The 25,838-nt window shown below is 48.9% G+C and overlaps 1 protein-coding gene across 2 annotated transcripts in view; it reads right to left on the reverse strand.

Moving 5' to 3' along the window:
* The window catches only part of EDA (ectodysplasin A), a 59,889-nt gene that overhangs the window by 12,533 nt on the left and 21,518 nt on the right, over positions 1 to 25,838 (reverse strand). For both annotated transcript variants that reach the window (XM_059482872.1, XM_059482871.1), the window contains exon 2: positions 11,853 to 11,958. In XM_059482872.1, the coding sequence (XP_059338855.1) occupies positions 11,853 to 11,958 (106 nt within the window). The remainder of the gene's footprint in view (positions 1 to 11,852; positions 11,959 to 25,838) is intronic.

Here is a 25,838-nt window from a genome sequence, read left to right on the forward strand (position 1 = left end):
GGGAAACCCTTGCAAGAGATGAGCTTTTGGTGTGCAAACCCCCAGCTGTGACCCAGCCAGCAGCAGAAGACATCTCCCCAGGCTTCAGGGAGCAGGTTCCAGCCCCTGCTCCTGCAGCCATACCATCTGCTGGAGTCATTCCAAGGCCTTCAGAAAAATCCCAGATGGTGATGCAACTCAAGGATATTACATGTGACATGTTTGCTCTCAGCAAGATTAATAGAGTTGACTTTGCCCCCCCTCCAATCTCTCTTTCTGCACGCTACACACTGCTATGATTTACGCTAAATACAGAAATATCCCAAACTTCTTTAGGACATCTGCTGATATAAATAGGATATTAAAAAACCCTGCATTCCCTTATTAGCTGTGTGTGTGGATTAACAAGAAATAGTTTAAATTCCTGCCAAACAGTTCCAACTGGTTTTATGGATGGGAACAGATCTTTGTAATTATGCTGATTTTATATCAAACCTATAAAAGGCTGACCATTATAGGAATCAGCCAAACAAAGGATACACCTAAAGAGGTGCTGAACATGCTGGAATTCCCAGTTGCCAAGAGCAGAAAAAAGCCATGGAATGCCACAAACATGTTTTAGCAGCATCATTTCATTCAGGACACAACACCAAGTGATGTCTTTAAGTTCATCCAGTTTGGGCAAGGTACATGGCAGCAGCCACCAGTTTTGAGTATCCATCCATCCATCCATCCATCCATCCATCCATCCATCCATCCATCCATCCGAGACTGTACCAACCCGTTTTCAGCATTCATTTAGAATTATTGATCCTTCTCCTATTCCCTAGCCCTGAGTTACTATGAAACATCCTCAACCTTCTTCCCTAAGTGTGACACTGGTCTGGGGACATGTAAGACCAGGTAATTCAACTGAGGCACCTCAGTGTTTCCATCTCCCCTCCACCTGGGAGAGGAGAGGATGGAGGTACTGAGGAATTATCCTCATCCCAGGTTACAGACTAGAGACAAAATCGTGGTGATTAATGAGATGTTGGTGCAATCCAGAAACACCACATCACTTCTCACTCCTTCATAAAATAAACATTAAATCACTAAGTCACAGAATCATGGAATGGTTTGGGTTGGAAGGACCTTAATGCTCATCCAGTCCCACCCCTGCCATGGGCAGGCACACCTCCCCATCCAAGCCCTGTCCCACCTGGCCTTGGACACTTCCCAGGATGGGGCAGCCACAGCTTCACTGAAATCAATTCCAGCCCCTCACCAACCACACAGGGAAGAATTTCTTCCACACGTCCAAAAACTGCCCCTCTTTCAGTTTGCACCCATTTCTCACTGTCCTCTCACGACCATTCCTGATGAGGAGTCCCTCTCTGGCCTCCTTGTACATCCTTTCAAACACTGGAGGTGTCCAAGGAAGGTCTGGATGTGGCACTCAGTGCCCTCGGCTGGTGACAAGGTCGGGATCAGTCACAGCTTGGACTGGATCATCCTGGAGAGCTTTTCCAACCTCAAGGACTCTGGGTGAAGTCCTACCCATCAACCAACCCCTCTATCCCTATTTTACCAATACCAAAGGTGGGAAGAGCAGCTTGGGTGTTCCTGGAGATTCCAGGTGATGATGAACCTCCTGCTATCCGGGATGTCAGCTTTCCCAATGAACAAGAAACCTCCAGAACTCAGCACTTGCCTTTCCAGCGCTGGTGCAGTGACATTCATTTCATTCTCATGGGCAGAAGAAATGTAAAGCTTTTCAAATATTTTTAAGTGTGGGGTTATTAATGCCAGATTCCAGTGGATTGGGGAAAGCTCCCAACACATGCCTAATCTAGAACATGTGGTTTCGGGGGAGGTTTGGAACCAATATGTTTTCAACATTTTCAGGAAATTTGGTCTATCCAGATGAAAGCTTCTTGGACCCTACTGAACTATCAGTCAGTGATACAAACACTGAAACAAGAGGAATATTTTCCCTTTTCCCTGAAAAAGAAAGTGCTTCGTTACCAACTTGAGAGAAAGCAATGGGTCTGCTGAAAAGCAGATTTGGGATTATTGCTGCAGAATATTTAGAGAATATGATAAATCTAGGAAAACATCCCAGAAGTAAATCACATCCCATGCTATGAATTCTGGCACATCTTCCCAGGGTGGCTTTTTGAGAAGGAAGGGAGATCCTCGGCTGAGAGTGGAGGAAAAGTGCTGCCCACACTTTGAGGAACCCAAGCCAGGGTGTGAACTAGAACTAACTTCAACAAATCTGAACACAGAGAATATGTTTGGTAAGGGAATGGGGAGGGAATCCAGACACAAAGTAGGGGAAGGATGAAACAGCGCTGTGGGATTTGTGAGTCCATAGCACGGAGCCCAGGGCATTCCAGCTTTCCTCAGCCCCACTTTTCCTTCTCTCCCTGCTTTTGTTTCAACCTTGTTTTAAAACTTCTGAAAATTCACCTGTGAACACAGCCACCCTTAATGGCCTTTGCCTGGTTACACCTTAAATTCTTAAATTGAGATGCTCCACAACAGCCCCCACAAGCAAGAGCTCCCTCCCTGCCCTTCATCCAGTGGGATCTCGGTCCCATGCCATTCCCAGAGGCACCAGAGGGCCATCCCAGCCTGCTCCACCAGCACAACACTGAATTCAGGAGTCTTTGCTTTGTGTTGCCCTGTCCCACTGTGGAGTGAGAGGCTGCAGAGTCCCCAGAAATGGCTTGGGGACAGAGACACTCGTGACCCCCCAGCCCTGTGCTGGACTGCCCCAGCCCAAAGCCAGTCTCCACCAGCCTGGGAGATCAAGGACAGTTTGCAGCTCATTTTGGACTCTTCTGAGGCACTCCCTTGGCTCCGTGCAATTTTTGAGGCAATTCTTCATCTCTTTGATGGACTTTCCATGTGCCTCCAGGGGAAGTGTCCTGCACTGAGGTCACTCCTGGGGCTGCTTGGCCACAGGGTGTGAGAGGAGCTCCTGCCTCAGCACCAAAGGCTGGGAATCATCTCTCATGTGGTGGCTTAGGGATGAGAGTGGCCTTTGCTGCCTCCCTGCTCCTCTCCTCACATTCCACCAAAGGACAAACCTCCATGCATGTGTCATCCAGATGAGCAGATGCTGCTCCAGGAGCTCCATGGATCAGTAGCCTGCTCCCTCCCCATTCCTCTGATCCCAAACACCAGCCCCCAGCTCAAGCTCATCGGGCTGAAAACAAACGCAGGGAAGTCACAGCTCATCCCTGGAATCCCTGGAGAGACACGAGATGCCAGAGAGCCACAATCTCTCTTCTCAAACAGCTTCAGACCACGTAAGATCTCATCAGGAACAGGGGTTTTTTTGCTGTTGAGAAAGTTTTTTTTTTCTCCTGCCAGTACTCAGAGATTTTTGCTTGGCTTGACAAAACCCAGGACTCCTTGGGGAATCATTTGGTGAAGCTCCTAAGGGCAGCTAAACTCAAATTTACAGATAATGCCAATAGTGGCAGGAGGCTGTGATGTAGTTTACTCTGGTCTTTAATCACATTCAAGGGAGAAAAATCTGATTATTGCAGATGATCAGAATCAAAGGGTGAACAGGAGACAGACCTAAGGGACAACCACTCATCAACTTGATTTTAGCTCCAGGTAAAGGTCAAAAGGAAAGGACAAAAGGAGCAGGATTAACTAGTTGTGCTCATGCATTCCACAGGTTTTTCCATTTTCAGGAGGATGATGGGACTCAAAGGGCACCAGGTGCTGTTTCAAGGGAGGTGCTGGAGCAGGTAGAGCCCCACCAGCCCTGTGTATCTCCTTCCTAAGGGCTTTTTGGCATGAGGAAAAATACAGGTGCAGGATTGTAGGAGAACCAGGATGGAACAGCTCCTATCCTTTAGAGGTCTGTCACCTCTGCTGTTGTCACCTCTGTCACAGTGCTGTTCCCATTCAGGAGAGGCTGGATCCATCACCTCCTGGGGTTCTCTCCACCCTACAACCTCAACTCTGCTCTCCAAGAGCCAGAGCTCTGCTGAAAATGCCTCCTCACTTCCTTGAGCAAGGCAGATGTGCTCACTGAAACGGGAATTTCCAAGGCTTTACAGGACACAAGCAACAACTAAGGTGATTTACCCCCTCCATCCCCTCCAGATCCACTGTAGGATCAATGGCAAGGCACCAGGACAGGCTGCTGGTGCCAGAAGGCTCTAAAAAAACAGCTCCAGCCTCTGAGTAGGTGCAAGAACACCACAGCACAAATGTGGTCACGAGCAAAGACAAAATCCTGCTCCCAATTAACTCCAGAGCCACTGTTGCTGGCAAAATCCTCCTGCACTGCCTCCTCAGAAACACAAAAAGCCAACCAAACAGAAATCTCCACCCTCCTCAGCTCTGTTCCCACATCACCAACCCCAGCCAAGTTCCTGGGGTTCACACCAGAACCTGTGGCCATCATATTTCATTTTCCACCCTCTGGCTGGCTCTGGAAGGAGGATGTGATGTGCCTTTTGTTTCCCTTCAGGCATTTCGGTTGGATTCCAAGTGCAGAGCTGACAAAGAACATTCCCAGTTCTAATTCGAGGATCCCAAGGCTTTTTTTGGCTGCTGGCTGCAGTCACCAGGCTGATTTTCTATCCACCACTGCACCCTCTTGCTGCCTTTATCAATCCCACATATTTAAATCCAACAATTTGAAGTGTAGCGTTACAGCTGTGTTTTTATTTTGTTTGTTTTATTCGGTTGTTGCCTAACACGAAACACTCTGACATTTTCAGTCACATCCCACTAAGATAAACAATGAACATATGTCATGAATTCCAGCAGAAATGATTCCCAAGTGGGGCAGCAGCAAGGTTTGAAGTGGGAGTACGAGAGGCTCTCCCAAATTGTTTGCTGGATGTTTGAAATGAGCTTTTCCCGTGGTTATCCATAAGGAACCGAGGGCAGGTGGGAGGAAACCTCTCTGATAGCCTCACCCCTGCAGAACTTGATGTGTTTTTCCACCTCCCATCCATAATCCTGCCTAATTGGATGGAAAACCTCCATGGCATTGAGCAGCTGCCTGAGAACTGATGGAATAAAGACACGGAAAAATGCAGAATCTATATCCAAGGACCTGCCCGTATGCATCCACACGTACTTAGAGCTGGATGAACCTAAAAACAGGGAAAAAGGAGGGAAAAAAAAGGGGGAAGAAGGGGGAAAAAGAAGGAAACCCAAGAGAGACCCCATCACTCTTGTGAGGATTGGATGAATTTGATAAGAGGGAAAAAGAAGGGAAAAAAATGGGAGGAAAGGAATCCCAGGAGAGACTCTGCCACTCTTGGGAAGCTCAATGAAGTCCCTGCAGCAGCTGGGACACAGGGAATGCTGCCTGGCTCAGCCAACCCTTGCATTTATCCATTGAAAGCAATTAAGGCACTTCCCCAAATCCTGCTGGAATTAGTGGGATCAGATATGACTCTAACAATGTCTCCATACATCACGGCCAACAAAGCCCTCATGAAAACATTCAACCCCAGCCTCATTCACAGCTTTTTCCGCAAGGAATTCCTCACTGGAGAGCTCTGCAGCTCTGGGCTGGTGCAGCTGCTCTGTGACAGCCAAGAGGGTTCCAGTGAGTGCCCAGAGAGGGCACAGGGAGGACAATCACAACTGCCATCACCAGAGCAGCAGCTCCAGGTTTGGCTGCTCACAGAATCCCAGAATAGCTGGAAGGAACCTCTGGAGATTATCCAGTCACCCTTTTGAGCAGGTGACATAGGAACATGTCCATGTGGGTTTGGGATGTGTCCAGAGATGGAGACTCCACACCCTCCCTAGGAAGCTGTTCCAGGGCTGTGCCCCCTCCATGGAAAGAAGTTCTTCCTCGTGTTGAGGTGGGACTCCTTGTGTTGTAGTTTATGGGCATTGCCCCTTGTCCTGGAGCCTGGCACTACCCTCTGACACCCTTTGGAGATATTTGTATGGATTATGAGATCCCCAGACAGAAAACCAAGCTTATTCATCCCAAAATCTGCAGGAGGAGGATCCTTGTGGTGGCAAGGGCAGGACCTGACGGGGGGCTCAGGTGGATCTGATCCAGTTCCACAACAATTCCTCCACTTGGAGCGACCAGATGGGCCTGGAGCACGTGCTGAGTCTGCAGAACCTCCCTGGCTGAGGGTTTACCCACTGAAATCAAAGCTGAGCTGCAAATCCGCCAGCAGGGAGACAATGGAGCCTCTCATGCTGCGAGGAGGGAGCAGCAGCTTCCAGAGGAGCCCGGCATTTCCAGCGCTCGCTCGGTGCAGCTCAGCTGCACTCACGGCTCAGCTGCAGCCACATTCCTGCCCCTCTGGAACATCTGTTCTCCTCTCATTAGTGCTGGCCCTGTTTCGTAACACAAGTAACTCTGTGAGATTCCTGAAGCTCAGTGTGTGACCTGGGGCATTCCGAAAAGCCCCGGCTCTCAGGAGTGGAATTCAGATGGAATCACCAGCCACTTCCAATAACGGCCCTGGCGGCTCAAAGTGCAGCTGGAAAAGGAGCTGAGCTTTGGTCAAGTTTGAGCACAGCCCCTGGGAGCTCAGAACCCACCCACAAGTGCAGTCAGGGCAAGTGTCTGGAAGTGCCACCGAGGTGACAATGACCAGAGAATTCCTTCTCATCCTCAGCAACTCCAGATCTCCCAGTGGCCACCCCATGGCCTCGTCCCAACCAGGGAAGGACAAACACCCCCAGAGCAGCTCCAGGGATGGACCAGATCAGCAGCACCTCATCACAGCTTTGTAAACTTCCAAATAATGAAGCAGAGTTCCTGCTGGAACAATCCAGATCCCAACTGGAAGGGCTGCTGAAGAAGCCAGGGGGCAAAGGGAGATTGTAGATGGGTCAGGACACACCAACCATTATTCCACTGTGATCCCTGAGAGCCAGGGTAATTCCTCACCCTGGATATCACACAACTGGGCTTGGGCCTCTCCCAGCTTTTCCTATTTAACAACCAACAGGGAGAGCAACACAGCAGAGCTCAGGGAGCAATTCTGGACTTCAGCACAATCACAGAATCATGAAAAAGTTTTGGTTAGAAGAGATCTTAAAGGTCTTCCCATTCTACCCCCTGCCATGGGCAGGGCCAGCTTCCACTATCTCAGGTTGTACCAAGCTCTGTCCATCCTGGCCCTGGACACTTCCAGGAGCACCCACAGCTTCTCTGCACAAACCTGTGCCAGGGCTGGAACAGAGCTGGAACCAGCACCTAGACACCACTCTGGGTTTTTAGGGACAAGACCAAAACAAATCCCTGTTATCATAAGCCTGGGAATAACACAGAGATAAGGATATGTAAATAAGCTGCAGCCTTAATTTTATCACAGTAGTAACAAACACTGACAGCAACATCCCAGGAAAGGGATGAGTTTTCCCCCAAATATTAAAACATCACATTATTCCAAATTTCTCCCATTTAGATGGAAATCACAGAGAAATTCTGAGGGAAATCAGTAAGAACAAACACTTTGTGGTGAGCCTTTCCTTCTGGGACAGTCTCCTGTGCTCCAGGATCCAGGAAATGTCCAGTATTTACTGCGTGCTCATCACCATGGTTTCGGAGCACAATAAGGCTCTATCGCCCAGCATCCATCTGTGTTTCTGGGAATGCCGGGGCTTTGGGAATTGCAGGGGCCAACACAAAGGCACCCATTGTTCTGGAGGCAGAGGGACGAACCTGCCCTTTCCACAGGAGAGGAAGCCAGCAGGAAAAGTTGCTATTGTGAGCTGGATATTAAAAAAAACGTGGAAAAAAAGTCCAATTGCATCATCAGTGCTGCTGGGTTGGGAAAGGGGCAAGGCTGGCATCAGCTACCTGCTAAACCATCCCAAAAACATCCAAAATCCATCCTAAATGCACCCTAAAAGCCAGGCTGGCATCAGATGCCTACTAAACCACCCAGAAACCATCCTAAATCCATCCTAAAAGCCAGGCTGGTATCAGCTACTTGCTAAACCATCCAGAAAGCATCCAAATTCTACCCTAAACCCACCCTAAAATCACTCTAAAAGCCAGGCTCTGGCATGAGCTACCTGCTAAACCATCCAAAACCCACCCTAAAACCACTGTAAGACAATTCCAAACCTATTCAAAACCAACTTTAAAACCATCTTAAAACCACAGTGAAATCACCCTAAAACCACCAAGCAAATCTTAAGAGGGTGAAACTGGACCCAGGTAGCTGGAGCATCACTTCCAAAGCTCCAGGTAGGAGGAGGGATGGGGAAGAGCTTTAAATCCCCCAGAATTTAATTTTCCTTTCAACCCAAAGCCATTTGCAGTGCTGGAATTCTCCTCCAGGACTTTCCTCGGCAGGAAGAACTGCCAAAGTAGTAGAAACCAAATTGTTGTCAGCTTAAGGCCAGCCATCTGCTCAGCCTCTTCCCAGCTGCCATGCTCCCAATCAAAGCCTGGAGAACAATCCCTGATGTTTCTCACCAAGCTCAATATGAAAAAAATCTAGGAAGGAAAAAAACCCCCAAAAAAACAACAAACCAACAACCCTAAACCCAAAATGCAAAAAAACCCAGAAACCAGGAAAGCAGCCCGGCAGGAATCTAACTGGGAACAGAGATGAAAGTAGGAGAAAAAGAAACTATTTTATTTGTTTAAAACAATGTTTTTTAAAGAGTCCTATTGACATCTGCTTTGTAAATGCTCTGTCATTATTTATAACCTCCAGAGCATGGAATTGTCTCTGGAGTTACAACCATGCTACTCCCAGATTTTGGCTTTGTTAGCAAAGAGCCAGCAGCATTTTTACTGGCACTCTGGGAATAGAGATCTAACATTTCATACCCAGTTTATTTAAAAGTGGACTAATTTAACATCCTTGATGGTTCCTTTTAGCACAACTGTTGCTAATTAGCAGCTCCAGAATGATTTGTTCATCTGGGAGCAGCAGCAGTTCCACAGCAGCATAAATACACCAGGGCAAAAGGGAAGGAGGGGGGAAAGGAGAAAATAGGGAAGAGGCATTGGAGAAGGGCAGGTTTTGGAGAATTAAAGGAAAAGAAGCAACAGGTGGAGATGGGAACAGTGAGGAGAAAAGAGCCAAAAAAATAGAGTGCAAAGGCATAATCCTGGGCCTTGAGAAGCTGGGAAAATTGGTGGCCGTTTTCAAAGCTGTGCAAAAGTTGGTTCTGGTGGCATGGACTGGAAAGTTGCTTCAGGATGACGATCCCAGGACTGGTTCAGGCACCAGCCCCCAGAGTTCCCAGGGGATGCCCCAGGGCTGAAGGGATTCAGGAACAAGGAGAGGGACCTTGGCCAGGACACGACCTCAGCTGCTTTAAGTGGCCCCAGGGCACTGTGGGTGCAGGGCCACAACCCAAAATTAAGCAAACCCAACCATAAAACAAGTCAGGGGTCAGAAGACTGAAACCAGAGTCTTTCAAGGAGGAGCCCCTGAAATTCCAGAGTCCTGTTGGAGAGTGACAGGATCCCACTGATGGCTTTGCACACAATTTTCGTTGGATTTTTGAACAAAGAGGCACCAAAGCAGCTTTGTTGCTCCCATGTCCCATCCCTGTGGCTTCATGCCCTGGGCACAGCCAGGACCATCACCCTCCCCTGGCTGCACAGAACCAGCTCTGCCCTGTCCCAAAATCACCTCTTTCACAGCAAAAGGCTTGAAAGGAAATCCTCCAAAAAGAAAAAGCTTTTGGGAAAGGAACCACATTCTCCCTGATGTTTAGAAATCATCAAAGCCAGCCTGTTGCTGGTACCAGGATGAGCAGGACTGGAGGAGCTGGGAAGGGTCGGAGCAGCCTCCCTCCAGCCCCAGCCTCCATGCTCAGATCACTTTGGTCTTTCCCTGCATGTGTAAAAGCACTTGAAAGTTCATAAAATTAATTCCAGACAAATATTAGCGAGGCATCAAGTGGAAAGCACATCTCCTGCCTTCTGGGAATTTATAGTTCAGCCACTTTTATCTTCGGGAGGCTCTTTGGAGATCAAAGTATTGATCAACTTTCCTTTTGCAAAACTCAAGAAGAAAACGGTGTTATCAGGACCATGACATGATTTTATTTATTAGTTTAATGATTCATTGCCCTGCTCTGACAGCAAGATTCCTTCACAAAGGTCTAAAACAAACAGCCTGAGCTCCCCAAGGCTGTGGCTCTGTTTGTTTCTCGATTTTATGGTTGTTACAAGGTCAAGCCCTGCCCTGACAGCTCCCACTTGTTAAGTGCAGCTCTAAAACCACCACAGCCAAACATGGGGCAACCACTTGCCAAAGCGGAGGGACACAACCTGTCACTCTGGCAGTTTTTCCCATCTCCACCACATGTAGGGTCAAAATCCCTAATTTTCAAAAAGAGACAGGTAAGAACCACAGGATCAGTGGGGCTGGAAAAGCTTTTTGAGACCACCGAGTCCAACCTGTGACTGACACTAGCCCAGAGTGCCATGTCTGGGTGTTTTTTGGACACCTCCAGGGATGGGCACTCCAGCACCTCCCTGGGCAGCCCCTTCCAGTGCCTGACCACTCTTTCCAGGAAGAAATTCCTCCTGATGTCCAACCTGACCCTCCCCTGCCACAGCTTGGAGCCATTCCCTCTTGTCCTGTCCCTGACAGGAGCCCCACATGTCCCAGCTGCTCCCTCCTGTCAGGGAGCTCTGCAGAGCCAGAAGGTCCACCCTGAGCCTCCTTTTCTCCAGGCTGAGCCCCCACCAGCTGTTCTAGACCCTTCCCCAGCCCCACTCCCCTCCCAGGACTGGATAAGGGTGGAAGTGCTCTGCATTTCTGGAGTGACTCAACTCTGAGCATCCAGGGAACATCAGGGAAATCAGGGAAAGGAATGCCAGTCATGAAAGGACAACACTGGCACAAGGGTGATGGGCAAAACCCTCCTTAGACACCAACCCTATCTCTCCTCAGCAGCTCTCTGCACATCTGGCAAGGCAGAGGCAGCCCAAGGGATGAAGTTAATCCCTCCCAACATCTGCCAGCAGCGCTCCATCAACTCCGCTCGCCTCCAGTGGGAACTTGCTACTACACAAGCAACTGGTGAAGACACTGGGATAGATTTCAAGGAGACTGGGAAAAGGACTGGGATGCTGCCTGAGCCATCTGAGCACCAGAGCGACACCAGCTCCAAAACTGAGGGCCCACACGGGGCTGGAATCACTCAGAAAGTCTGCATCAAATGCATCAGACTTGTCAGCATTCTGGGCAAGAGGAATCCAGGGAGTTTCACCAAGCTCCTTCTTGGAGCAGAGCCACAGGGAAATGCTTCTCCACTGTGAAACTACAAAGGTTTCAGAGGAGCTGGGAAACTCACAGGGCTGGACTGGAAAACTGATGGTGATAACGGAGTAAGGACTTGGGCACAGAACCTTTCCAGAATCCAGTCCTTTCTCTGCTCCTACAAAAGGGAATCTGTTCTTTCCTGCAATATGAAAGCATGAGAGCTCTTCCAGGAGCTCATGCTCCTGTCTTTGTGTCATGACAATCATGGAAAGCCAGGACTGGAAATCAAATGCCTCACAAAGAAATCAGGAACCTTTGCGCTCTTTAATCCAAGCTTTTTACAGCTTTGCTGTCCCTTCACACGAGCTTTGACCCCACCTGAGACTCCACAGCAACTCAAAACCCCCTTAAAGCAGTCACCAGTTTGGGATGCAGATGTTCCCAGCTGTTTGTTGGATTGTGAAAAGCTCCTTGATAATTTTAAGCAGAGTTGGGTGTGCAGGACAACAAATAAGGACAAAAAATTACAAATTAAAGCCTTAAACAAGCACAGTTCTAGGAGTCAAGGATGGAATTCCTAAGCAGCATTAATTCACACAAGACCTACAGCTGCAGAAATCAGAACTCCTGGAATTCCTCATCTGGGAAGGGACCAAAATCAGTGGGAAACTGAGCAGGACTCACCGTCGGGCCCTTCGCTGCCTTTACTCCTTTTATTCCGACGGACGCGCCTCCCTTCTTCTCCAACGTGCAGCTTCTCCTCGGGGTGGAAGAAGTTCAGCAAGGCCAGCTGTAAGGAGAGGGACAAGTTTAAGCATCTGTGCATCTCAGCCAAGCTGAAAGATTGGAGCCTAAATGCCAAATCCTTTCCAGCAGGGATGAGCAGGAGAGACGAGGAGGACGCGAGACGGCTGCTCACAGGTCTCAGCTTATCCAAGTGCCCTTGGAAGCAGTCTAGGACTTGGGAAAACTCCACCTGAGGGGTTTCAGCATGGAGAATCCTTCCCCCAGAGATGGGAGACAGCAGGCTGCAGGGAGACCTATGGCTGGAAATAATCAAACAACTCAAAGGCCGATGCGATAATTAATAATTTTTCTCTGCAAAACTTGCTCAATCCTGGATCTCCTTCTGCAACATTACTCACTGCCAGTAAGTTTTGCCTCTCTCAACCTCTTCTCTGCAAGCCTCATTAGCTACTAAGATTCAAAGGTCTTCAGGGACCTTTAAATCCAACCCAATATACCACATAAATTAACACTTTAAACCTGCAGCAACATTTGTAACACGAGATTTGCCAGGAGGCAAAAATTTTATGTAGCGACCTCTTACTCAGAAAAAAATTACTGCTGCCTTAAAAGTCTTTAAAGATGAACATCCCGACCCAGAAATTAGAATTTGGGGTTAGAAATCAGAATACCAGCTACCCCCGGGTGTGGCAGCACATCCCCAGCGGCATTTTCCTGTTATTTCCACTTCATAAAAAAGGGAAGTCAAAGATCAATTAGGGACCAAACACCTTCTGTGTGTTACTGTATCCAACAGCCAGGGCTGCTCCGACCAGGAGGGGGTTTTCTTGCTCAAGAAACCCGATCTGCTTATTTCAGCTGTAAATACACAGCAAAACAAAAACACAGCCCAAGACGAGAACCAGGGGGCTTCAAAAAGCAGCCCCAGAGGTTATCGAACCCATCATTGTTCTGAGAACAAAACCTGGGGCATCAAAAGCATCTTTGAAAGAGCAAAGAACAAACACCTCCCCTGAATTGCCGGGCTCGTTAAGCTCCAGCCCATAAAAGTCCCTATCGAGAGCAATAATCGCAAAAGGCCCTTGGCTTTTCACAAGCCCCAGGGCTCTCACCTCCCCTCTCCCTCCCATTCCCGAGGTATTTCCCAAGCACAGCTCCCCTCCCAGCCTCAGCATCCCAGTCCTTCACTCAGATTTTACATCTGCATTTTGCTTCACTCCAACAAGCTCGTCTGCAGTCTCACAAATTGAAATGTTTGGAAACATTTTCGTTTCCAAAGGACAACCCCCAAAGCGTTTCTCAAATTCCCAAACCGTTGCTATTTCCTTCTGTCCCTGGGCAGGCAGGTTTGCACAATTCCTGGGTGTTTGTCACTGCAAGGATGTCGTGGCTGAAAGGACCCAGAAACGCTGTGGGATGATGTGGGATCAGCTTCCCAAAGTCTCACTACTGGGCTTTTAAACATCCCTAAAAGGCAATGATGAGTAAAGCTTACCTGCCTGAGGAAGGCTTACAGGGTTGGATGGACAACTGAAGGCTGTCATTTACAACAAGGAATAAAGGGCGAGAACAATTCCCAAAGCACCACGTTCCCAAAGCTCCCACATCCCACTGCACTGCCCCAGGTGTGGAACACCGGAGCAGGATTCTCCTGCAGGCACCACCGGCACCTGTCCTGACACACCATAGCACAGCCAGGGATGAGAAAAAGTGATTTTCTCTTTAAACCCCTCATTTAACTCACGTTGAGACACTGCAGAACTAATTGAAGGAACAAACTGCATTATAATTTGGGTTAAAGTGTCAATGAAATCCTCAGTATGGCTTTGGAATGCTGTTATTGCCTGGACCATTACTGGATTTACAGAACAAGGTAGAGGCTCTAGAGGCTCTAATAGAGGCCAATAGAGGCCAATAGAGGCCAATAGAGGCTCTAATAGAAATAGAGGCTGTTCCTCCAGGCTGAACCACCCCAGCTCCACTGCTCTGTTCCAGGTTTTACCCTGATGTCACTTGTGACTGACCACTCAGAAAACCACTAAATTTTGGCTAAAAGTAATCTGTCCATTAAACTCTGTATTTCTAGTCAGGAAGAGGAATGACAGTGAGGATGAATGACTGAATCACACCTTTTACTTAAAAAACAAACCCACAAAACCATGTTTTCCAAGAGCAGTGACACACCCCACCTGGGAATGGTCACCACCCCTGTGAGCAGAGAGGGGCTCATCCCCAGGGTGGACCTTCCACAGAGCTGTGAGTTATGCAAACACCAGCACTGACCCTCCTGTGACTGGCACGGAGGGCTTGGGGGTCCTGCTTGGGATGGAGGGAATGCTCAGATCCCCGGGAAGGTCAGGGGCAGGGAAAGGGTGACCAAGGCTCTTGCAGCCACCCAAGCTGCCAAAGGCCAAGTGGCTCTCAGGGGACTCAAGGGCCCCGTTGTTCCAGGGCTGCAGCTGCCTGAGCTCGGGGATGCTCGGCCATGAAGGGCCCGTCTGTGTCCAGCTGAGAGTTGCTTTTTCCATTCAGCACCCCCGAGACAGCAGTGATAAACTGGGGAGAAATTCCTCCCTGTCAGGCCCTGGCACAGGTTGCCCAGAGAAGCTGTGGTGCCCCTGGGACTCTGGAAGTGTCCAAGGCCAGGTTGGATGGGGCTTGGAACATCCTGGGATAGTGGAAGGTGTCCCTGCCCATGGAAAAGGGGTGGAATGAGATGAGATTTGAGGTGCCTTCCAGGCCAAACCATCCTGGGATTTCATCATTCTATGATAAAGTTTTAAAAGCATTTTTCCTTGCTCCATAACAAACCCAAGACTTCCTGTCCGAGTGCATTTTTTCTCTTTTCAGGACAAGGGCTTTAAAATCCTCTTTTCTCAATCTGAATGTTAAATTTGGCCTTTGATGGGGATTAATTTTTATGGTGTTTAAGGTTTCTTCCTTCCTCTGCATCAACCCTGGGCTCATGGGGCACCCTGGCTGTGCCACCTTCTGGGGAATTCTAAAAGGAATTCTTACCTAGTCCATGAAACTCCTCTGAAACTCCTCGTCCTCAAAGTCATGGAGAGCTGATTCTCTCAGTTCACTTTCAGAGCCAGAGAATTTTTCAGGAGTCAAGCACACACAGCTTTTTTGGAAGCAGGTATTTTCCCTGCACAGTCTAAACAATTCCCATTTCCCTCCTCCTCCAAGCTAAAGCCCTCAAATCACCCTTAATTTTAGAAACACCGTGGGTTTAATCAAGAGAATCACTATAGGATGCAAAAAGGTCAAAAAGCCAACACAGGAAAAATCCCAGGGGAAGGCATTCCTCAAAATAACCTGGGAAACAATAGCACAGGCACTGCTCGCCGGAGGGAATCGGATCTGCCTCGGTTTCTCTGGGCAAAATAAAGCAAAACAAAGGCACACAGAGCTGGTTTTCCCTGCAGAACCTGCCTGGGAACATTGGACAAAGCTGCTGGAGGATGGATGTCAAGAGAGCACAGGGGGAGCTGCCAAAATAACAGGGCCTCTCAAACTCGTTTGTAGGTCGGACATTTCACACTTCATACAAGTAAAGGATAAAGAAAGGTATTATCATTTTTCATAAAATAAAATATTTGCCTTGTCATTCCAGGCCCTTGTCAAAAGTCTCTTGAAGAGCCACTGGACACTCAGGGAATGTATTTCCAATGGTGAAACAGCCTCAAAGGAAGAAAAGTGAAAAATATAAACCCACCCCATGCAATAATACACAAAGCATGGACTTTTCCTTAGCCTAAGTTGGTAGGAAGAACAAGTGTATTCTTCCTGCAGAAGGGAAAAACACCCAAACCTTCAGGTGTACAAGGCCTTGTGGGTGAAAAGTGAAAAAAACCCAAAGATTTTCTGCCTCTAACAGCTCTCAATTCCTCCTGACAAAACAAGTCCAGCCAAAGATCTCATCCAGAAACCACAGCTCAATGTCTCAAAGCATCTCAGAAAATAAGCATGAACTCACCCTCTTGCACGAGTGTTTAACAGGATTGTTAAAGTCAAATTCCCTCTTCCTCTGCAGTTTGGGAGGTCAGCAGTGTGAGGAGCATAAGAACCAGCCCAGGCTCTGCAGCAGCATTCTCTGCAAGCAATATTGTTGTTTTTCTAGTGCTCTCTAGTTCAGCCTGTGGTTCAGAGGAGCAGCTACTTGAATATCAGCCCCATTGTCCTCCACAGCTTTGCCTCTGGTCACACGTGGTGCACAAAATAAAAAGATCAAGCAGATAATTTATATTCCACCAGCTTGGAAAGAAGCTCGAGGAGTAGCTTTGCTTTATTGAAAAGAAACCCCATCCCACATATTTCAAGAATTGTTTTTGTCATCGTTTCTTGCTCCTCATAAAAATGCAAGGAGCAAACGAGGGAACAATTCCCATTTCAACGTGACAGAACTTCGACACCGTGTCTTGTCTGCAGGACAAGCCACAGCCCTGCCTGCCAAACTCGTGGAATGTCACCAATACCATGAGGGGAGGACCAGAGATGGAGAGAGCAGAGATGGTACAACCTCCACTGCCCACCTTCCTCCCCAGACCTGGTACTCCCAGTGGGAACCCTTGCCAGGGCTCTGGAGCAGGTTCCACACCACAACAAACCCCTGCCCTCAGCTTTTCCTGTGTGAAGCTCCAGTTTGGTTCTCACCTTCAAGATGCCCAGAACTCCTCTGGTCCCTGTTGCTTCATCTATTCCCTCCAAACTCCAGCCACATTCCTGCTCTTTCCAGCTATTCCTGAAGCCCAAGATCCCAGAGGCACAATCCTTCACCCTGGAGTTTGACACAAAATCCCAACTCTCCCTCATTCCAATCTGCACTCAGGGTCCTCACTGGTTTTCAGACACAACAGGGATCTTCAAAAGCATTTTCCACCCAAAGCTGTTCTATAATCCCAAAACACCAGCGATGCAGGGAATGGGTTGGACTCAATGATCTTGAAGGTCTCTTGCTACCTTGTGATTCTGTGCTAAGGAGTTTATCCAGACAGAATAAGCTGGGAGGAGGGATTGAGCTCTGGCCGGGCAGGAGCTGTAACAGAAGAGCCAACACTCGTGAGGAGCTTCACAAAAATGACAGCCAAGGAGTCAAGGGAGTATTTGACCACAAGAACACAGAAATGACCTTGGACTTGGAGATGGACCATGGAATGCCATGGCTTGGGGGCACAGCACCTGCCAGCAGGCAGGAACTCCCATCCCAGCACATCTAAACCCTGAATATGCCGCCAGTGCTTTTGGAACAGGATTTGAGATGCTGCCAACATGCTGAGCACTGGGTCAAAATCCTCTCCCAAGGACTGTGCAGTCCCAGTTTGGAGAAGGCCAGGGAATGACACTCTGGGTCTTCCAAGCACTCCAGTAACAGATACCAACTGGAGACCAATGAAGAGGAGGGAGCAGGTTTTCCCAGGACTTACTGGTATTTTACATTCAGTACCCAGGAAAGCCAAGGTGTTTTGCAGGACAGAACCCTAAATCCAACTGCCAGTTCTCAACCTGAGCCAAAGTGATGGACAGGGAATTCGTTCCTATCAGAACAATTAAAACACCTTATAAACTTCCCTTCAGATCCAAAACTTTCCCTCTCTCTTCCTCCTTTCCATGTGGAACTGGGCTTTAAGCAGACCTATGACAGCAGAATCACACCCTGCAACTCCAAGTCCAAACAGGAATTTCCTCCTTTCCTCTAATCCAAACCTTCCTCAGCTCAAACTCAGCTTAGCTCAGTAAGCAACATCCCAAATACTTACATTTCGACCACTGACCCAGTTGAACACACCACTTGAGTTTTAGTTTCAATCAGCTCAGGGAACCTGGAGCAAATGCAGCCAAACCTGGCAGGTAAGGACACGGCAGAGGGGCAGGCAGGTGGATTTGCTCCTGGTGGGAGGAGTGAAGTGCAACTTTGGAAAAGGAAGGTTCCAGCATTCCTTCAGACACAGAGGATAACCTATGGAGCCCTCAGAAATACTTTCTGCCCAAAATCTTCACAGAAAATTGGTTTCAGCACAAAATGGAACCAGGTCCACAGTCCGAATCCCTGGATTCCACACATCCCACAACTTTCCCTGACTGTAGGAGCAGCTCAATCACTAAATTTGACCCCAAACCAGCACCACCTCCAGCCTAGAAGGCCATGATTTGTTAAACAAGGCTGTTTATCCATGCACTTGTCTAAGACACCCTTCCCTGGAGCTGCCCTGTGCTGGAGGGGACCTGGTGGCTCCCACAAGGACTCTGATGGGGGGACAATGCCGTGGAGGTGGACACAGCTCCAGCTGAGCAACAGCTCAAGCTTCCCATTCCTTACACCTGCTGGCACTGAAGGGAAAGCTGAAACACAACCCAGATGTGAGCAGAACAAGGTCAAAGCTGAGTTTAACACTGCACATGAAGACACCTGCAGTGAATTTTTTACTGGTAGCAGGAATAAGAGATTCCTGCTGCAGGCTCCGGGTCCGGCACAGCAGAGCCAGGGGAAGTTCCTCGCTGGGAACAGGCTGGTTAAATGCTGAGAGGGATCAATGTCAGTAAGGTAGGGAACTTAAATCAGTTCCTTTTGCCTCCCAAGGAAATCAAATTTAGCTGTGAAGCAGCGCCAGGCAGGGATCTGCTGTCTATTAGCAGGAATTCTCAGTTTTTCACATTTTAATTAGCTTTTGTAGCCCTTTGCAGGCCAATTTTCAGCCAGCTGGGCTACGCCCCCCTCCAGATGGAGGTCATGGCTTCTTCTCCTTCATTCCAGCAGCAATTCCTTCCTTATTTGAGCAGTTATATTCCCAAAATATTAATACATTTTATAAAACACAGCACACACTTGCTCTGGGGGAATGCAACCCTCAGCACTTCCATACCAGCCATAGTTCCTCTTCCATCCTCCAGATGCACCATTGCTCTTGCTCCTCATGACCTGAAGCTTCTCCAGCATATCCAGAACAACATGAGGTCAACAGCACAATCTTCCTCAGGCCAGAATCCCTCTTAAAAATATTCCCCAAACCAGGAGCTGCTCCAACAAAGAGCTTCATGCCCCTGCTGCTTCCCTTGCAGCACCTCTGTTCCCTGCAAAATGAAGAACTGGGCTCTTTCCAGCCTGAAATCACCCCTGGGGCTCCTCCTTAAGAGAAAAACTCCTTTTGCCAGGTCTGAAAACACTTTCAGGAATATCTGGAAGGTCCTGCTTGTCATGGCAGGAACAATGACCTCAGCTGCTTCCACAACCAACATAACATGACCATAACATGCACAGGGACCATTCCCAGAGGACGCTCTGGATCACCTCCACTGAAGGTGTTTTTTGCCACTCAACTCCTTCAACTCCCACCAATTCCAGACATTTCTCAAGAGACAGGAGCATTGACATCCCAACATCAGGGAAGAGCAGCTGATTCAATGAACAGTCCCCTTTTTGAACCCATCTCCAAAGCAGATAAACACTCCAGGTGGCCAAGCCACCTCTTCCTGCAGCAGGTGACCAACCAGATCTTGCTCTGGAGTTTTCCACTGGGAATGTGGCTGAAGGATCCAAATGTATGGCATTTTCCAGTTCTTTGGTATTTGGCCTTTTATCTCCATTCTACATAACCCCATTGCCTGGAGTGGGACCAGCTGCAGCAAAGAATTGGTATGGATTCACTCATGGATATGGATCCATATGAGAGAAAGTTACAGGAGAACATCTGTCAGACACTGGAGCTGATGCACTTCATTCTGCCCTTGCTCTCAGACAAACCCTCCTATTGGGTTTTGAGGGGGGAAATATTAAAAAATCTTCATAAATTTAAATATCTCTGCTGTTCAGATAATTGAGCTGTTTAAGGAAGTATCCAAGGCCAGTTGGATGGGGCTTGGAACATCCTGGGATAGTGGAAGGTGTCCCTGCCCATGGAAAAGGGGTGGAATAAGATGAGCATTGAGGTCCCTTCCAGGCCAAACCATCCTGGGATTTCATCATTCTATGATAAAATTTTAAAACCATTTTCCCTTGCTCCATAACAAACCCAAGACTTCCTATCCAAGTGCAATTTTTCCCTTTTCAGCAGAAGGACTTTAAAATCCTCTTTCCTCAATCTGAATGTTAAATTTGGCCTTCGGTGGGGATTAATTTTTATGACGTTTTATTGGAAGAAGAAGAACGGAAGGGAAAGAAACAGGAGGAGGGAATCAAGTAGTCCAAATTGAATTGAATTAAAATGAAAACAAGTCTGCTGAAAATGTAACACCCACAAAATAATGCATCCATGAAACAGCGTGGATAAACAGCCCACTGCAGCAACTGGGAAATAATCCAGGCATTACCCAGCCATCCACATCAAGGGTGAAGGTTTTAATGGCAATTCCCACACCTGCAGGGATGCCTGGAATTGTGGTGGGAGACAGTGACTGCCTGGTTAATTCTATACAATAATCTGCTCAAATAAATTACGCTCTGTTGCCTAATTAATCAGATCCCCTGCAATTAACATCAAGGAGCCAATGACCTCATGCAGACAGGATTAAAAGCTCTGCAAGGCTCCGTTCCGGGCACAGCCATGGGAACAAGTCCCCGCAAGGCAGGGCTGGGTGCAGTGCCAGAGATGCTCCTTCATGCAGGAATTGCAAAACTCCACATCCTACAGGGGCTCCCTAGAAGCCAACTGGACATGGCATGGGAATGGGGGAATAGGGAATGTCCCCTCGTGCTCTGGGTCCAGGGAGAACCAAGGGGCTTCTCAGCACGTGGCACTGCCTCCAGATAAACATCCTGCTTCCCAAAAATTGGATTATAGAAACGTGGAATGGTTGGGCTTGAAGGGACCTTCAAGAACATTTGGCCCACTCCTCTGCCTTGGACAGGGACACCTTCCACTAGTCTAGGTTGCTCCAAGCCTCATCCAACCAAGCCTTGAATATTTGTAGGATTGAGGTATCCACCTCCACTCCAGGCACCCTGTGCCAGTGGTGGTAAAAACCACTCTTATTGTAAAAAACCTCAAATTCTACTGCTGTTTAGTCCCCTCCTTGCCTGGCTTCCCCTGCCTGTGTGAGCTCAGCAGCAGGAATTGTCTCCTCTGGAAGTGAGGACACGTGGAGCAGCTCCCACAGCCATGGCACCCGCCAAAACCACCAGCATGAGGGGAAAAGAACACCCCAGCACCTCTGGGATGGATCCTTCCAGAAGCAAACCTGTGGCACCCTGGCCCATCTGCCAGCTGGGCCATCTCCTCATCCTTGGAATGTGCTCTGAGACATGTGAGCAGCTGAGGGAGTCAGAGGAGGTGGCTCCATGGAGCGCCTGGAGCGGTGCCATGGGATTGACCAGGCTGGCCCTACCCCACCATGGCCTGTGCACTGGGACAGCACAGCCCTGAGCTACGAGGGATGAGCTGAATCAGAAATGCCACGATGTGCTGTGGAAACTCTGGGAAAAGGAGCTGGGAGGAGCTCAGGAATGTGAGCTTTGCAAGCCGCTATCTCACAGCCGTTCCCAGCACCGTGCGCACCCCCGGCCGCCTCCAGGCCCAGCTCTGGGGCCACCAAACCCAGCTCCACTTGCTGCTGCGAGCACCAGACAGTTCTTAATCACAACAACATTCCCCACTCGCTCTCCACATGGCAACAGCTCCGTTTTCCATCCAAACAACCCATCCCAAGCCCCACGGCCCGGCCAGTGAGCGCGAGCAGCTGGCACGGCACAAGCAAGCAGATTGCGAAGCCGCGCGCAGGAATTCCATCACCTTCCCAGCAAACGAACCTCAACCACGGCATTCCCGGCGCTCTGGCTGCGGGTGGGAGCCACGGCAGCCCCAGAGTAGAGGCAGAGGTGTGAGTTTGTGCAAGCCAAGCCTTTCTGAGCCTGGCTTTGAAGTGCAGAGACCAACGCACGTCTTCAAACAGCGCCCAAGGCTGCACAGCAGCATCGGCTCAGCGGCTCCCGCCATGCGCCGCAGCCCATCCAGATGTTTCCAGCCAGGCAGCCAGGCCAGCTGCTGCACAGCTGCCTCGTGTCGGGCTGGGGCAGCTCCTGGGAGGGAGCAGAGCTAGCTCAACATCCCCTATGACATGTTCTGACTCCGTGAGGCTGAAAGAAAAAGGTTTTGTGCTGGCTGAGTTGTTTGTCGAAAGGAGTTTAAGTAAGGAAAGTAGTAAAGGATTTAATATTTCAGCTCCTGGATGGTGGTCATGCCTCTGCAGCAGATGGTTCTCTATCCTATGGTAGAGATGCACTGGGAGGTTAAAAGAACCCAGAAGGTTAAAAAAAATGGAAGGTTAAAATAAAAAGGGGCCAGAAAAATAATTTCATTGAAAGTTCTGTCTATACCCAGTGGCTAAAATGAGGCTTACTGACTTGGACTATTTGGAGTTGGCCAGCAGCTTCTGACCCTGGAAAAGAGACAATACCTGCAGCAAAGGGTGGGGAATTCAAGACCATAGGATCTGACATTGGTTTGGGTTGGAGGGACCTTAAAGCCCATCATGTTCTACCCCTTGCCATGGGGACACCAGACCAGGCTGCTCCAAGCCCTGTCCAAGCTGGCCTTGGACACTCCCAGGGCTGGGGTGGCCACAGATTCTTTGGGTAACCTGTGCCAGGGTCCCACCACCCTCACAGCCAGGAATTCCTTCCCAATATCCCATCTATCCCTGCGCTCTGGCAGTGGGAAGCCATTCCTTGTCCTGGCACTCCAAAGTCACTCTCCAGTCTCCCACAAAACTCCAACACACAACTTGGGGTGACATATGAGCTGGGGGGCTGGAGGGGGGTCTCATCCAGGCACTCCTCACACTCACCAGTAACAGGAAATGCTGCTGTGGTGAAGGAAAATTAAGAAAACAACCCCCTCCTGCAGCCAGGGACTGTTTTCCTACTCCTCTGTGCAAGACAAGCAGTGACATCGCTTGGGGCTCAGCATAAGAAAAAAAAAAAATACTGTTTACAGAGAGAATTTTGCAACCTCTCCTAATGTCATCCTGGGTCATATTTTGCCCATGATGGGGACACAAAACCTGAGGGAAACTCCAAAGGCTGTGGAGCCCCAGGGTGCTCCCTGCAGCTCCTGCCTGGACATGGAGAGGCATCACCACGTGCTGGAGAAGGACCCACAAACCTTCTAAAGGCTTGAAACTAAAGAAGGATGGAAAATGTTTAACTTTTGCCAGGAAAAAGTATCAAATATATCCTCCTAGGATTTTTTAGACAGCTTGGTTTGGGTTTGTTTGTTGTATTATTTTGTTTTTTTTTTTTTTCCTAAAGTTGAAACTGGTTTCCTAAATCATCCTGGACAGACAAACAACCAGGGACATCACACAATTCAAAACCCAAACAAAGATGAGTCCACTGGTCAACTTTTGCTACAAATTGAGTGGATTAAACCCTTTATTTTTCAATAATGACCAGCCATGCTGCCTGCAGAGCACCAAAAGGTCAAGGGCAGGATCTGGCTAAAATCCCATTCCCAAGGAGCAACAATACCAGGGACCAGCTGGAACCACCACTGTGGGATTCCCCGGGGGTGATCAGGTCAGGATTTTTATTCCCCTGACCCCTGGGATCAGCCAAGCTGGGAAAAGCTCCCACAAAACAGCTCCAAACGAGAGGGATATTTTACCATAACTTTAAATAAACAAGAGCAGAGGAGAGAGAGGAGATGCTGCTGGGAACTACAAAGGGGAACTGTAAACACAACAGCAGATAAAGCAGATGGATGTTTGAAACAACCATTTGCACTGAGGAAAACACATGGGATCCGTCCCCAAGCCCGCAGGGAATGAATTTACTGCAGCCAGAAACCACGTGCTGCAGTCAAATTTCCATTTATAACCATTACCTGCTAAGCCTGAAAAACCCACAAATAAAATCCAGGGCAGCAGAAATTTGTAACGTTGCAACAGGAAAAACCAAAGGACTGAGGATCCCATGTGGAGAGAAGGATACTGGGAATGCTGCTGCTGGGAGCTCAGGGTGCCCAAGGGCAGAAATGCATCTGGTGGGTTTAATTCCCAGAGAACTCAGACATCCAGCACCCAAAGGAGAAGGAAATGCTTGGTCTGGATCACATCAGCCTCAGTTCTGACTCTCTTTTTCTTTCTCCAGCAGAGCAAACAAATTGATTTTTATTATTAGCCTGGAGAGGTGCAGGGTGGAGGTGGGAAGTGAGTGAGCAGAGCAGGAACCAGCCTCTGGTGAGAGATCTTCTGGAAGAAAGCACACAAACTACCAATAAAACAGCCTTATAAAGTGAATTATTTGGGAATGACACCACCTTTTAACAATGGTATTTTGGTAGCAGCTCCCACTCCTCTGGCAGCACCTTCACCTATAGCTTGTGGCTGAATTTTAAAGTTTAATTAATTAAACCATGGCCAGGGCGGCAGGAGGAGAATGTATTGCTTTGGACCACAGTCAAATAACAGATGCAGACACTGGACTAACTGAGACACACTTGGCACTACTGGAATATGCCAGACTCCCAAAAAAGCCCATTCCCCACTTCTCTTTGCTCTGCCTACACATGGCAGCTCCTCACACAGGGCTGGGATTAAAGGGGGAACATTTCACCAGTGCTGGGAAGGGATCCTGAGGTACATGTGTGATCCTAGAGAAATTCAGAGAATTAATGAGCAGCCTCCCCTCCTTCCCAGATGCTCCCATATATCACTGGGCACAGACAGCACAGAGTCAGACAACTTTATGCAGCAAGGTCACCTTTCAAAAGGAGAAGCCACCCAAGGCCTCTTTCAACTTTTAGAGTGGAAGAAAAAAAAGAGAAAAGGAGAAAGAACATCTGAAAGGGATGAAACCCCCCAAAATTCACCTCACTGCTAACAAACAACTCCCCGCGGCCTGAGCGTGCAGAGCCGCCCTGAACCCGCTTCCTTGTGGGATGCCAAAAGCACTGTCAGTCTTGCATTCCCAGAGGAGAGGAGGGATTCCTGAACCAGCTGTCTGTGTGCAGACAGCTCCAGCAGCAAGTCCCAACACCTTCCCCTGCGGCCCTGCTTTCTGGCCTCACCCACAGCCGTCAGGGGCTCTTTGAGTGTTGACAAATCCTGTTCTGCACAGCTCCCCACCACGGGAAGCAACAAAAGGCTGGGCTGTGCTGCTGTGGATTAGCTGCTCTCATCCCTCTAGCCAGGAGCTGTGCCTGTTCCCTGCATTCATCAGGAGGATTCTTTAGCCAAGCATGAGGCAGAAAACTCAGGGAAAGACAACAAACAGGGCTGCTCGTCCCACCCCACACTCCACCAGAGGCACCAGGACAACTAAAGTGGTCTTCACTTCAAGCACAGCCTCAAGCTGTGCCAGAGGAGGCTCAGGTTGGACAGCAGGAGGAATTTCTGCATGGAAAGAGTGGCCAGGCATTGAAGGGGCTGCCCAGGGAGGTTTGGAGTGCCCATCCATCCCTGGAGGTGTCCAAGAACACCTGGATGTGGCACTCGGTGACAATGTGGTCCCAGGTTGGACTGGCTGATCTTGGAGGGCTTTTCGAAGCTCCGTGGTTCTGTGTGATAAGTGAAAAAGCAGCACTTACTGCAAGCAGAACATTCCAGGCAGGGAATGTGTGAGCTTCTCTCAAGCTGCTCCTCCACCTTTTTCCTTGTTCAGCACCTCCAGCACCTTTCCTGACCCCTTAGCTCTGCTGCAGCTGAAGCTCCATCCCTGTTCCAGCATCTTCTCTTGACACCAATGCCAGCTCATGTCTTTTAGCAGCAGTTATTCAATGACAAGCAGATTTTGAGACACGTCTCACGTGGCACTGGAGTCTTTCCACCAGCAGTCAGGGCAGCCAGCTCTTCCTGTCACAGCCAGACCAGGAAAACTGATCCAGGGAAAAGGGAAATGCACTGGCACAACCTGGCCACAAACACTCAAAGCCCAGAGCACAAGATCATGTCCCCAGGAGGACTATGTAGAAACCCAGACTGGTTTGG

The sequence above is a fragment of the Ammospiza nelsoni genome, chromosome 15 (assembly GCF_027579445.1).
Source record: "Ammospiza nelsoni isolate bAmmNel1 chromosome 15, bAmmNel1.pri, whole genome shotgun sequence".
Taxonomy (NCBI): Eukaryota; Metazoa; Chordata; class Aves; order Passeriformes; family Passerellidae; genus Ammospiza; species Ammospiza nelsoni.